The following is a 14,656-nucleotide window of genomic DNA, read 5'->3' as shown; positions in this document are numbered from 1 at the left end:
TGCTGGTTTGAGTTTCAACTACTTTGCTTCTGATCCAACTTCCTGTTAATGTACCTAGGAAATCAGAGGATGATGGCTCAAGTACTTGAGTCCCCGCCACCCACTAGGGAAACTCACATGAAATTCCTGGCTCCAGGAGTCAGTCTGGGCCAACCCCAGGTGCAGCCATTTGGGGAGTAAACCAGCAGTTGAAAGATCTCTCTCACTCTCTGTTACTCTGCTTTGCAAAGTAAACAAATCTTAAATTTTTTTAAATTAAAAATAGCTAAATCATTCCCCCAAAAGAATATTCTATGCTATTTCCATATTTCTTAAAGTTCTTACAACAAACATCGATTTGTTTGGTAAACATGCAAAGAACAGAAACAAATGCCTAACTCCAGAGGAGTCCACAAAGTAGAAGGTAATTTCTAACTGGAGAAGGGTAAAAATGTTTTGATAGGTGATGCTAATTCTGGACAAATACATTGACCAGTGGTGAAATTTTTGGAATATATTGAGAGGATAATTAAATCTATCATTTCAGAATGATGGTTTTGACAGGCCCTCATCCAAATATATAAACTTAGGAGTGCTCATATGTTAACAATGGAAAGCACAATCATTTCAACCCGCTTCATGGTAAAGGGGATAGTAAATCCAATATTTTCAGATTCAGACTTGAAACAGGAAGAAAAACTATCTTCTCACCGTGACAAACACAGAATAATTTTACAAGAAACTTTCAATTCTGTTGTTCTGCACTAGAGTATCTGGTGTTTTCTAGTTCTTCCTCATCCACTATAAACAGATTATAATCTAAAGAGATAAGCAAAGAAAAAATTGAGGCTGTATTCAGGATTAATATTATCTTTTTCTCACAGGAAACCAAGTTCTGCTTTATCTTGGGAGGGCAGAATTCACCACAAAATTATTTCAGTAAGGCAAAACAAATGTTTCATCTGTAATTATTCCATTTCTCACTCTTTAAAAATCGCTATCAGGGTGGGCATTCAGCCTGCCAGTTAAGATGCCAGCTAAGGCATCAGCTAGGACAGCCATGCCGCACATCAGAGTACCTGGATTCAATCCCTGGCGCCAGTCCTTGGGAGGCAGCAGTGATGGCTCAAGTGATCGGGCTCCTGCCACCTACACAGGAGACCTGGATTCTATTCCTAGTTCCTGGCTTCAGCCCAGCCCAGCCTTGGCCACTGCATACATCTGGGGAGCAAACCAGCACACAGGAACTCTGTGTGTGTGTGTGTGTGTGTATGTCTGCCTCTAAAATAAAGTTTTTTAAAAACAGTTATCAAATTTTATAAAATTCAGGTGCCGGTGCTGTGGTGCAGAGGGTTAACGCCTTGGCCTGAAGTGCCAGCATCCCATATGGGCGCCGGTTCTAATCCCAGCTGCTCCTCTTCCAATCCAGCTTTCTGCTACAGCCTGGGAAAGCAGTAGAAGATGGCCCAAGTCCTTGGGCCCCTGCACCCATGTGGGAGACCCAGAAGAAGCTCCTGGCTCCTGGCTTCAGATCAGCACAGCTCCGGCTGTTGCGGCCATCTGGGGTGTGAACCATTGGATGGAAGACCTCTCTTTATCTCTCTCTCTCTCTCTCTCTGCCTCTCCTTCTCTCTATGTGTAACTCTGACTTTCATTAAATAAATCTTTTAAAAAAATTTTATAAAATTCATATAGAAAAATAATAAATTTGTATGATAAACAGGAAGGAACCCTCAACGTCAAAGAATGAAATAACTGTTCATTTAGAAAGGTTGAGTCATCCAGTTGGGCTGTACACAGATGATATGTAATTTAGCAGGTTCCAAATTTATTTTGAATTTTGTCATCCAGACAGAAATTTGCTACTGCTTGCCTAATACTTCACATCTTTTCTTCCTCTTAGAATGGCATCCTGAGATCCACTCAATCTTTTGATTTAAGGGAATATAGATAGGAAAATACCAAAGGGGGATATTTACTTCAAGTCTTGCTTCTCTTTTTAAAGAATATTTATTTATATGAAATGCAGAGTTACAGAGATAGAGATCTTCCAGTCACTGGTTCACTCCCCAAATGGCCACAACAGCTAGGGCTGGGCGAGGCCGAAGCCAGGAACGCAGGTGGGTAGCAGGGGCTCAGGGACTTTGACCATCTTCTGCTGCCTTCCTAGGCATCTTAGCAGGGAGCTGGATCAGAAGTGGAGCAGCCAGGTCTTGAACCAGAAAACATATGGGATGCCGGCGTCGTAGACAGAGGCTTAACCTGCTGTGCTACAACATAGGTTCTAAATGTGTCTGTGTTTTCAAGGAACTAAAAAAATGTACATCCTTTAACGGAACAGTTTTGGGTCTAAGTAAAATCTAGGTTCAAGTTTTGTTTCTAACAGACCACCACATGCACAGAGAACTCTGAACTCACTGATGACAACTGCCTTCGACCTTATCTCAGTTATTCATGTACTTTTTCTTTAAGGAAAAGAAAACTTTTTTTTTTGAAAAACAAAACATGGGCAAGACTCAATTCAGTTGATGACAATCTGTATTCATAGTGAAAAATCTCTGTAAAAATAAGGAATAAAAACCAGAAAAATAAATATTTGGACTCCAAACGGTATCCTTAACAGAGCTCCCAAATGGTGTGATGCCACCATCAGGCTCAAAGTCAATATTTGCCAAGTGAAATAGATGAGCTATCAACAGACAATTCAGGAAACCTGTTGGAGTTCTTGGAGCACTTTCTTGCTTACTTAGCACTCACCGGTCCAATCCATGTCACAATTGGACACATGAACCAGCCCCTCCCCCAGGAGCACTACCTCAGCCAGCACAAAGAAAACTGCTATTTCACAAGGACTAAAGTTCGTGGAGTGGGGGAAATAACAAATAAGAACATGGCTGATTTTCACAGATACTATTTTAAAAGACTATTTCCAGGAATGCATTGACATATCTGAAAAAAAAGCTATCCCTGCCAGCTACGGAAATGAACATGCACTTGTGACTCAACCTCTAGCTCCCAAGTGGGTCCCTGAATCCTCACCCAACCAAAGTCCTGAAGTAGAAGTCAGTGTGAGCTTTGAATAAAACATATTGTCCTGCTTCAAAGAGTCAGAAAGAAATACGACAAAGGGTGACTATACTTCAAGTGCCTTCAAAACAACATTCACCCAAAATATACTAACCAAGGGGCCAGCACTGTGGCATAGCGGGTAAAACTGCCACCTGCAGTGCTGGCATCCCATATGGGCACCGGTTTGAGTCCCGGCTGCTCCACTTCCGATCCAGCTCTCTGCTATGGCCTGGAAAAACAGAAGATGGCCCAAGTGCTTGGGACCCTGCACCCACGTGGGAGACTCTGAAGAAGCTCCAAGCTCCTGGCTTCAGATCAGTCCAGTTCCAGCCATTGTGGCCAATTGGAGAGTGAACCAGCAGCAGATGAAAGACTTCTCTCTCTCTGCCTCTCCTTCTCTCTCTGAATAACTCTGACTTTCAAATAAATCAATAAATCTTAAAAAAAATAAATACTATCTACAAGCATAAAGCTACATCAGGAAGATACAGGTTAACATTCAAAGTTACAAGGCTGTCAGCATATTGAAAGATCTAAATTCAAGCATTAGTGAACAGAGAACACATATTTTAAAATACACCACATGAAGAAACTGGCACAGTTAAAGCCTTCTTTTTTTAAGTTTTATTTATTAATTTGAAAGACAGAAGACAGGCAGAGAGAGATATCTTGCATTGCTAGTTCACTTCTCAAATGCCTGCAAGAACCAGGGCTGGGCCAGGCCAAGTCAGAAATAGGGAACTCCATCCAGGTCTCCCATGTGGGTGGCAAGAACTCAAATACTTGAACCAAAAACCACTGCCTCCCCAGGGGCATTAGCGGGAAGATGAATCAGAAGCAGAGAACAAGGACTCAACCCCAGGAACTATGATATGGAATGTGGGCATCCCACTAAGTGTCAGCCTAACCCACTGTGCCACAATGCCTACTCCAGTTGAAATTAAAAAAAAAGGCCGGCGCCGTGGCTCAACAGGCTAATCCTCCGCCTTGTGGCGCCAGCACACCGGGTTCTAGTCCCGGTCGGGGCACCAATCCTGTCCCGGTTGCCCCTCTTCCAGGCCAGCTCTCTGCTGTGGCCAGGGAGTGCAGTGGAGGATGGCCCAAGTGTTTGGGCTCTGCACCCCATGGGAGACCAGGAGAAGCACCTGGCTCCTGCCATCGGAACAGCGCGGTGCGCCGGCCGCAGCGCGCTACCGCGGCGGCCATTAGAGGGTGAACCAACGGCAAAGGAAGACCTTTCTCTCTGTCTCTCTCTCTCTCACTGTCCACTCTGCCTGTCAAAAATAAAAATAAAATAAAAAAAAAAAAAACAAACAAACCCTGGCATGAGGCCATGCAAAAATAGGAGAAACTCAGCAAAGGGGAAAAATACAATAAATTTTAATTCTAAAATATATCTTTAGATTGAACTGTTCCCCCCTGAAAATAACTACATAAAGCCACAGGTTGTATGAACTAACTGTAAAATTCCACATAAGCATTATAAAGGAAAATCAACTGATATAAATCCTTTCAATTCCTCTATCTTAAAAATCTGTTGGCACGTTCCAGTCATTATAAATAAGTCAGCTCTAAACTTTTTGAAATACCTTTGCTACAGATTTCTTATGCATTTAGTTACTTGCAGTAATTTTAAATGTACCATTCAAATATTGAAGTGCACTTCCTAGCCTCTAAGTTCCAGTCTAGCCAAGAAAGGACATGGGTGTGAAACATAAATCTAGACTAAAAAGTAAACCTTTATACTCTTATGTCATAAAAGTCTACAAACATGAAGAGGCCTCGGAGGGTCATAAATTCACTTGTCATAAATGTCTAAGTTCCTTGTCTACTCTTCTCCCCCATTTATCTCTGATCTCCCCATTCTTTTCAGGTGTCGTTCACCTACTTCCTCCTCTTCTTACAGTCTCAGTTGCAGCCGGGAGGTATTTGCATTTTTGCAGTAGAAGGGGCAATGCTACAAAATGCACAGAAAAAAACTTACAATCACAAGGTACTTGGTAGCTCACTGTGCTCCGGATGCGTTCTCACATTCACACCCCTCCTCCCCCAGAGAGACATGCTACTCGGAGGCACGCTGCTTGGAGGGGCGTGCTGCTGGCTGCACAGTACTGCAATCAGGGCCCCCCAGAGATTACGAAACCCCATTGAGGCCACTCAGCCAGAACCAAAACAACCAGAACCTGAGCCTGTACTTTGACTGCGTCCAGAGCTGCAAGGCAGTTCTTTCTTCTTCTTGGTCTCTACTGTCCAAGTTCTTGGAAGGATAAGAAAGGAAAAAAAGAACAATTAATTCTGCATATAAAAGATGCATGCATGCAAGTAAAAATGTATTCACTGTAATTCCTCAGGAAGAATTCCCTCGCAGATGCTTACGCTGTAAGGGAGGAGGGAGATATTTAAGTCTTTCAAAATAATGTTCAATGGGGCCAGCGCTGTGGTGCAGTGGCCTGAAGCACCAGCATCCCTTATGGGCACCGGTTCTAGTCCCGGCTGCTCCACTTCCGATCCAGCTCTCTGCTGTGGCCTGGGAAAGCAGGAGAAGATGGCCCAAGTCCTTGGGCCCCTGTACCAGCGTGGGAGACCCGGAGGAAGCTCCTGGCTCCTGGCTTTGGATCGATGCAGCTCCGGCCGTTGCAGCCAACCGGGGAGCGAACCATCGGATGGAAGACCTCTCTCTCTCTCTGCCTCTCCTCTCTCTGTGTAACTCTGACTTTCAAATAAATAAATAAATCCTAAAAAAAAAAAATAATGTTCAAATGTAAGAGGTCTCTTCCAGTACCCTGATGCCTGCCCTTTTAACTCTGCAATTCTTTCTTCAGCTCGTATGATTAACACTAGTAACACGGTAAGAAAATTCTGCTCAAGAAGGAGGGAGTAGGCTCAGGCACTACCTGGAGCCACAAAGCTTGTGCAAGGTAACACTGTCTTATAGCTAAGGAAGGATGAACTCACTCGGGCTGCCCTATGCGGGCAGCTCAGGGTGCAGGCCACTATCTCTGCACTGCAGGGAGGAAATGACTCACATCAGCTCTCACTAGGTTACCTTCTGGCCCTGAAGACCTCAGTTAGCAGGGAACAGGCTGATGGCTTTCCACCCTCCGGCCCACATCTCTCGGGAAAACTCCATACCCTTGGGTTCCATGTCACTGACTGGCACCCCTCCATGCCCATGGATGTTTTAACAAGCATAACCTGTTAAAAACCAAACTATCGCAAACCCTAAAGGCTTCCATAGCCTCGGCAACTCATGGCTAGAGCCTAGGGAGATTACTGACGCCATAAACAAGAGTGTTAAATTGTTAAATCAACATCAGGAGTCACTGTGTACTTACGTCCCATGTGGGAACTGTCCTTAATAGGTTGTCGAAGGTGAAGCAATGATATAGCTAGTACTGAAACAGTATTTTTACACTTTGTGGTTATGTGTGGGTGCAAACTGATGAACTCTTTACTTAGTATATACTAAAGCGATCTTCTGTATATAAAGATAATTGAAAATGAAAAATAAAAAAAAACCCTTGGTTTTAAATTGGAAATTACATAGAAAAATAATCAATCTTTTTTTAAAAAAAAATATCTTGCAGAATCTCTGTCATTAATGTGATGTACACTGTTATTTAATGCTATAACTAGTACTCCAACAGTATTTTTTCACTTTGTGTTGCTATGTGAAGGCAAACTGTTGAAATCTTTATATATACTAAACTGATTTTCTGTATATAAAGAGAATTGAAAATAAAAAAAATAAAAATAAAAAACTATCACCTCCCTCCAAACCAAACACTGTCTTCTTCCACTTTCTCATTTTAATGAATGGTTTAGAGCATCTTCGAAGCCAAAAGCCTGGGCAGGAACGGACACTTGGCACAGTGGTCAAGACGCCGTTTGAATACTCACATCCCATATCAGAGTGCCTGGGTTCAAGTGTCACAGCTTTGCTCTAGGTTCCAGCTTCCTGTTTATGCACACCTTGGAGAGTGTTGTGGTGGCTTAAGTACTTGGGTCCCTGCCACCCACATGGGAGACTCAAACTGAGTTCCAGGCGTCTGGCTTTGGCTTTACCCAGCCATAGCTCTTGTGGGCATTTGGGCAGTGAACCAGCAGATGGAAGCTCTATGTCTTTCTGCCTCTCAAATACAACAAACAAAAGCCTAAGCAGCATCCCTGAGCTCTTCTTCTCCCTCCCATGCCACATCTGTTCAACTATCAAGTTTTGAAATAAAAAATACTTTTGGAGATCTCCAACTACAATAACACTACCTTAGCAGCCTCTTATAAGAAGCCAAATGAAAGTCAGTAACAGCTCATATTTCTTGAGCACTTATTTTATGCCAAACACTATTCTAAGCTTTGGGTAGGAGTGAACTGAAAATATACAACAACGTGAGGTTGGTACAAATCTACTCCTTATTTTATAGACGCTGAGGAGCTACAGAGAACTTTGGTATCCTTCCCAAGGAAACCTGCTGAATTTCAAGGTCTCAGCATTGGGAACTCTGTCATTGCTGTGTCCTCACACGCAGTTTTTCTCCTCCGTTTAGAGCATGTTTTCAACCTTGCCTGCCGAGTTTCTAAGGTCAGTGCGAGCAAGGTTTTCTCTAGAAAGTCTTCTGATGCCCCCTGCTGGCACTCTAGTCCGTACTTCTCAAGGTCGGCTGCAGGCTAGAAACACTTGATGCTGAGACCCACTCCTGGAGATTCTGACGTCAGTGTCTAGGGTCCACTCTGACCACCAGGACTTTTAAAGGTTCCTCAGGTCACTCTAGCATGCAGTCAAGGTTGAGACCTCACTGCAGTGGAATAGATGTCTTTTTTTTTTTTTTTTTTTTTTGAGATATAAAAGCAATTGGCCGGCGCCGTGGCTTAACAGGCTAATCCTCCGCCTTGCGGCGCCGGCACACCGGGTTCTAGTCCCGGTCGGGGCGCCGGATTCTATCCCGGTTGCCCCTCTTCTAGGCCAGCTCTCTGCTATGGCCCGGGAAGGCAGTGGAGGATGGCCCAAGTGCTTGGGCCCTACACCCCATGGGAGACCAGGAGAAGCACCTGGCTCCTGGCTTCGGATCAGCACGATGCGCCTGCCGCAGTGGCCATTGGAGGGTGAACCAACAGCAAAAAGGAAGACCTTTCTCTCTGTCTCTCTCTCTCACTATCCACTCTGCCTGTCAAAAAAAAAAAAAAAGCGCAAAAAAAAAGAGATATAAAAGCAACATTTATTAGAGTCAAAGACCTCCAGCCAAAGCAACATTGGGGGGGGGGGGCTCCAAGGGAGGAAAAAACCCCCAAAGAAGCTGATGGTACTGAGACTTTTAAGTACAATTAAAAAAAATAATAATAACCTTGACAATCAGATTGACACTGAGTTACAAGGCACCAAAAGACCTGATTCGCAATCCCTTATCCTGTCTGACTTGCTCAAGACAAAGCAAAGAGCCTTCAGAAGGGTGGGATACCTAATTTACAATAAACTGGAACTCAGAAGGAATCGCCATTCTCTTGCTATTGGAAGCTTTCAAGGAGCAGGCAGGTAAGCACTTTGATCTTGCTGAATACAGCCCTTTGGGGAAAGCTGGGATAGACTTTTTCTGTTCGTACTGATATCCCCATCATGAACTTCTGAACCCAGTTTCACCATTATGTGGGTTTCCCCCCCCCAAAATAACTAGAGTATTACTTGACCACCCCCCCCTCCTTAAAAAATTAATAGGAAACACGGGCAAGGCCCTAGAAGCTACTGCTCTCCTTGAATAATTCTGATGAGTGGCCACATCTGGGAACTCTCCTAAAGTAGTGACTCTTTTCATTTGTGTCCACCAATGACTAGCACCGAGCCCAGCCCACTACCGGACCATGATAAAATTTGTGTAGTGAATGAAATCTAGCAATGTGAATGTGAGGACTGAGTGTATGTATTCAATATTCCGACTTCCTGCAACAGCATGGGAAAAGCTGCCTCCAACAATGGAATCCAAATACTGTACTCAGCAGCTTCTCAAATATTTTCTTATCCACTGATGCCCCCTACTGGCCTGATGGGGAATAGCTAACACAATGGTTACTATTGAAACATTTTAAACACACACATAACTAGCCACACTGGGTACTTTTTCCACCAACATCTACAGTTCCTTTGCCCTCCAATGTGGGTTGACCAAAGCTGTTAACTACCAAATCCAGATGAATTTTTCCATTTGCGCTGCCCCCACTCGACAGACCATGCTCGGCAGATCACTTTGGGCAGACCTGTGGTCGCAGTGCTCTTTCCTGGCAGAGCCCTCAGAGCCTCCAGCTTCATTTTGTTCCTTGGCCAGTGTCTCCTATCACCCACCTTGAAAATATAAAAACCATTCAGCTAACAATTTGCCTTGATCCTTGTTATCCAAAGTGTGATGCAGAACCTGCCTCTAGGACCCAGGAGTTCATTTACAAATGGAGAATCCTAGGCCCCATCCCAGATAAACTGGAATCTGCAGGTTACCAAGAGTTGCATATACATTTCACAAGCACTGGTTTTCAACTACTAGACCTAACACTGCCATTTAAAAAAATTTATTTATTTAAAAGGCAGGGTGACAGCAGGGGGAAGGGAGTCAGGGGGGCTCTTCAATCTGGTGGTTCACTCCCCTAAATGGACACAACAGTCAGTTCTGGGGCAGGCCAAAATCAAAGCCAGGAACCCCATCTAGATGGCAAGGATCCAAGTACTTGGGCCTCTTCCACTGGCTTCCCAGACATGTTAGCAGGAAGCTGGATGGGAAGCCGAGAAGCTGGGACTCAAATTGGCATTCCGAAAGGAGATGCAGGTGCAGTAAGAAGCAGCCCCCACCATTTTAGGAAAACTGTTTTGTGGCACTTTTCTGTTATGCACAAATGAGATTCATCACCAAGCTACACACTAGTCCTCCCCTCCCCACCTCCCAAAAGACAGAGATCAGCATAATGATTCTACGGTAAAATGAAGGTGAGCAAAAGGAACGATTTGCAAGAACTGTATTTCAGTATACAAATGTTCAACACAACCAGACTGAAGACATAAAAGACAAAAAGGAGTGGTAACATCCAAGCTGAGATCCGCTGGTCTACAATCACTCACACACCCTTCTTTTCCTCCCATCTCACAAAAGGCATATCTTTCCCCCATTTAAAAGCTGAGGGATTCTCTTGACCACACACACACTGTAACCACCACAAACTCTAGAATCTTCATCCATTATTTCCTGCTAATTACCATGCTCTCCTTCTCTTGACAGCCAGGCTATGTACCCAGCTCTGAGTCACCAACCACGCGAATCCAGTTTCCACTTGCATCACCAAGCTGCATGTGCAAAGAGCAGGAAAGCTTCCCAAGGTGCTCAAACCAATGAACACTTCTCCAAATGCAGCTACTCTGCACCGCCCCCCCCCCAATATTGGGCACCACTGGATGTTGCACATCCAGTCTCAATTATCCCTCTTCTTTGTTAATAAAAACCCCACCCTGTTCAAGAATTCATTCCTCTCCCAAGTGAGGAAAAGGTCAAGGTAAAGTGACCCCCACCCCGCGTTGGTCCAGTTTAGTCCCAGTCTTGGCACAGCATTCCCCTGGCAATCGCTACCGGGCCAGGTAAGTTTGGTCCAGTAAGAGCAAGACTGCAGGAAGGAAATCATTCACAAGTGGGCATTTTCTCCTCTCCTCTTGCTCCTGTGACTGAGCAAGTGTGTATTTTTCTTGCAGTCGTCTTGCAACTTTAAAGGAAACCAACCCTACTGTGGGAAGCCAAGAGCCAGTGTCCTGGGTGACACTGCTGACCCACTGAATCAATGAACCAGGAGGCCACCTGTCCTCGGCACTTTGTGAGATGGTGTCTTACTATGTAAGCAGTTGCCTGTGCCCAGCTGAAAGCATCCTAGCATAGCCCATCCACCCTGGATTTCCCAAATACCATGCTTCTCTGCTCCTACTTCTACTTTCCAAACACTGCTTCTCCATCTCTGGTCTCTCCCCTCTCCTCGGTCTACTCTATATTTTGGTGCCCTCCAAGGTTTTCCACTCAAAGTCGGGGGGGGGGGAGCTATGTCTTTATGGTATGGACCTCTTCCCAAAGAACACTTCCTACTGCATAAAACATACTACCAATTACACTGAAATAACTGTAAGAATATTTTTACGGGAGAGCGTTGTGGTGCTTCATGCTAAGCTGCTGCCTGCAACACTATCCCACATTGGAGAATGGGCTCGAGTCCCAGCTGCTCCACTTCCAATCCAGCTCCCTGCTAATGCACCTGGGAAAGCAAAAGATGGCCCAAGACCTTGAACCCCTGCCACCCATGTGAGAAACCCAGAAAGAGCTCTGGGCTCCTGGCACTGGCCTGAACCAGTCTCTACCACTGTAGCCATCTGAGGGATGAACCAGCAGATGAAAGATATTCTCACATTCATTCTCTGCCCCCCCTTTACAAATAAACATTTTCAAAATTCAGATTTCTGGTGTACAAGGCTAGCATTGTGGCACAGCAGCTAAACCTGCCACATGCAACACCGGTATCCCCTTTGGGCACTGGTTTGTGTCCCGGCTGCTCCACTTCTGATCCAGCTCCCTGCTAATGACCTTGGAAAGCAGCAGATGCCCCAAATGCTTGGACCTGTGCACCCAGATAAAGCTCCTGGCTTCGGCCAGGCTCTATACTGGCCATTGCAGGCACTTGGGGAGTGAACTAGCAGATAGAAGATCTCTCTCTCTCCTTCTCTCTGTAACTCTTTCAACGAAGTAAATAAATCTCTAAAATTTTTTTATGTAGTAATATGTACTTTACTAACTCATTAAAAAGATGTAACAGTGACTCTTACAAGCACTATAATGTTGTAGTGATGAGCATAAATGATATTTTGAGATATGCAACAACAGTAATATGATATAAAAATGTCTCTGACTTGCAATGGTATTGTGACTGTTTAAAAAACATCTACTTTGGCCGGCGCTGCGGCTCAATAGGCTAATCCTCCACCTTGTGGCGCCGGCACACCGGGTTCTAGTCCCGGTCGGGGCACCAATCCTGTCCCGGCTGCCCCTCTTCCAGGCCAGCTCTCTGCTGTGGCCAGGGAGTGCAGTGGAGGATGGCCCATGTTCTTGGGCCCTGCACCCCATGGGAGACCAGGAGAAGCACCTGGCTCCTGCCATCGGAACAGCGCAGTGCGCCGGCCGCAGCGCGCCTACCGTGGCGGCCATTGGAGGGTGAACCAACGGCAAAAAGGAAGACCTTTCTCTCTGTCTCTCTCTACTGTCCACTCTGCCTGTCAAAAATAAATAAATAAATTAATTAATTAAAAAAAAAACATCTACTTCAAAGGCAGAGTTTAAGAGAAACAGAGACAGACTGTCTTATCTGCTGGTTCACTCCCCACATGGCTTCAACAGCCTGAGCTGAGCCAGGCCACAGCACATTAGCAGGGAGCAGCTTGGACTCAAGCCAGCGCTTGCTGGTGTCACAGGTAGCAACTTAACCCACTGTGCCAAAATGTGGGCCTGAGTACTGCGACCTCTGTTAGTGATAGGCACTGCTAATACTACTGTGGTTTGCTGCCGTAAAGCTTGTTAAATTAATAGCCCCCAATGAGCCACACCTGCTTTTAACCATGCCCTTGTACAGTCCCCTACCATATCAACTCTGAACTTGGCTATGCAGCTTGTTTTAACATCAGCAAATGATGCAGGTGTTTGTACATTAGGACTGGCCCGTAACCATGTGAGGAAGACACAAGGGAGGGGCACCAAGCCTCCAAACACAGGAGTGAAAGTACCTTCCAGTCAAGCCCCCTGCAGAATTCAGCCCCTGGAAGATGCCAGCAGAATTGCTCAACCAGCCCAGACTGAGAAATAATAAATCATTGTTTTAAGGTACTGCTTTGCAGTGGTTTGTTACCCAGTAATAGGTAACTTGAGTTACCGGTATTCACAACTGAAGGAAACGCTTGGTTTCATTGAAGATGGGTGAAAATAAGTTTTTTTTCCCCCATCGGAATCCAGGGGCCCCCTGATTTCTATATACAGACCCTTTGAAGGGCTGAGGACCCCAGATTAGAAACTCCTGGCTAAGCCAAAAAGATCCTGCTCCCCTTTTTTCCGACCACATTATATAGCTGGTACCCATGAAGCTGAACTAGTCACAGCATAGGCTTCATTGTAAGCCTAAAGCCAAGCTGAGCTGCTAGCACATAATGGGTGTTTAACCTCAACTCGTCAAATGAACTGAAGTTGCTTATGGGATTCGTCCTGCTGACTAAACTGTGAGCCACCCGAAAACAAACCAGAAGCATGTCTACATGCCAAGACCTTTCTTGCGTCTTACGCATGGCCACTTCCTCCCATGACTCCCTATGAGGCAGATGCTATCATCCCGACTGTCACCAACAGGAAAACAGGCAGAGGTTAAATGCCTTGTCCAAGGTCACACAGCAGGACGGGCCAAGGCCAAGGCTAGCAGGCAGAACCGATGTTCTGATTTTATGGTCTTATTAATGTGCTGAAAGCACACAAGAGCTCAATAAAGCTTAAGCGAGCAGCACAATTCTGAGATGTCATTAGCACTACTTTACGGGTATGATGCTTCTTGAACGCTCAGTTTCGTAGATTAATTTCTGATAGCCTATGACTTGCTTTTTGTGACTGAAAAAATAATTCTTAAAAAATGGCTTAATGCTACAATGCGGAGTTTTGGAAATAAAGTCTGACACAAGCACATAGAACCTAAGAAAGTCAACACGTCCATTTAAACACGGCTAATGGTCACTGGGATGTGGAGCTTCCCTCCGCAGCCAGCCATTCCCACACGAGCCTCCTGCTTCCTGCAGCAGCGACTCCGATGGTGACCCTCCCCCACCCACATACCAGCTTCTTGAAATCTGATGCTGCCCGGCAACCAGAGTAGCAAACCCCACGTCGCCAGGAACTAGCCTCACCCTCCCCACGATCCCGGGAAGGCACCAGCCGAAGGGGTGGGTACTTTGCGGACAGTATCGTAACTTTTCAAAGTGTTTTATTCACCGAAGCACGACCCAAAGGGCCGTCGCGACCCGCCCCCGAGTCTCACGCCTCCGCCCGGCAGCCGCTCGCCCCGAGACGACCAGTGAATGGACCGCGGGGCCGGAACGCAGCCTGCCCGCAGGCGGGAAAAGCCTTGGGGCGAACCGTGCCCGGTCCCCGGAAAGGCCCACGAGAGCGCGGGGAGGGCTCCGGGTGGCCGGGAGGGGGCGATGACAACTGTGACCCGACTCCATGCTCTCACCTTGAACATGTTGCTGGCAGCGGCGGTTCCGGCAGGGTCACCCCGGCCTCGGCCCCGCCTACCACAAAAAGCCGACTACGGAGGCCCGATAGGGCCTTGTTTCACCCAACCGCAGGCGTGCCGCGGCGCGGGTGACGAATGTATGTATAGTCAACTCGATGAGGCGAAAGTTTAGCTCAACCACCCTGGACTGGAAGCGACGTCACTGAGCGGCAGCGCGTAGCGCCCCGGGCGGCGGGCGGACGCAAGCCCCGCCCTCCGTGACGCTCCGCCCCTGCGCCGGTGGTTGCTAGGCGACAAGAAAGCCCTCCGGCTCAGTGTGGGCGGCACGAGGAAGCGCCGGGAG

The 14,656-nt window shown here is 46.1% G+C and overlaps 1 protein-coding gene across 4 annotated transcripts in view; it reads right to left on the bottom strand.

Moving 5' to 3' along the window:
* Positions 1-14,520, bottom strand: part of APOO (apolipoprotein O) — a 79,304-nt gene extending 64,784 nt beyond the window's left edge. For 2 of the 4 annotated variants that reach the window (XM_062183498.1, XM_062183501.1), the window contains exon 1: positions 14,311-14,520. In XM_062183498.1, coding sequence (XP_062039482.1) covers positions 14,311-14,319 — 9 coding nt within the window. In that variant the 5' untranslated portion in view covers positions 14,320-14,520. Of the gene's footprint in view, positions 1-5,231; positions 5,306-14,310 lie in introns of those variants that run through there. The other 2 variants (XM_062183500.1, XM_062183499.1) reach the window with 2 other exon arrangements.
* Positions 14,521-14,656: the final 136 nt, after the last annotated feature.

The sequence above is a fragment of the Lepus europaeus genome, chromosome X, assembly GCF_033115175.1.
Source record: "Lepus europaeus isolate LE1 chromosome X, mLepTim1.pri, whole genome shotgun sequence".
NCBI lineage: Eukaryota > Metazoa > Chordata > Mammalia > Lagomorpha > Leporidae > Lepus > Lepus europaeus.
The sequence above is the reverse complement of the archived record's forward strand: the minus strand, read 5'-3'. Positions and strand labels throughout refer to the sequence as shown.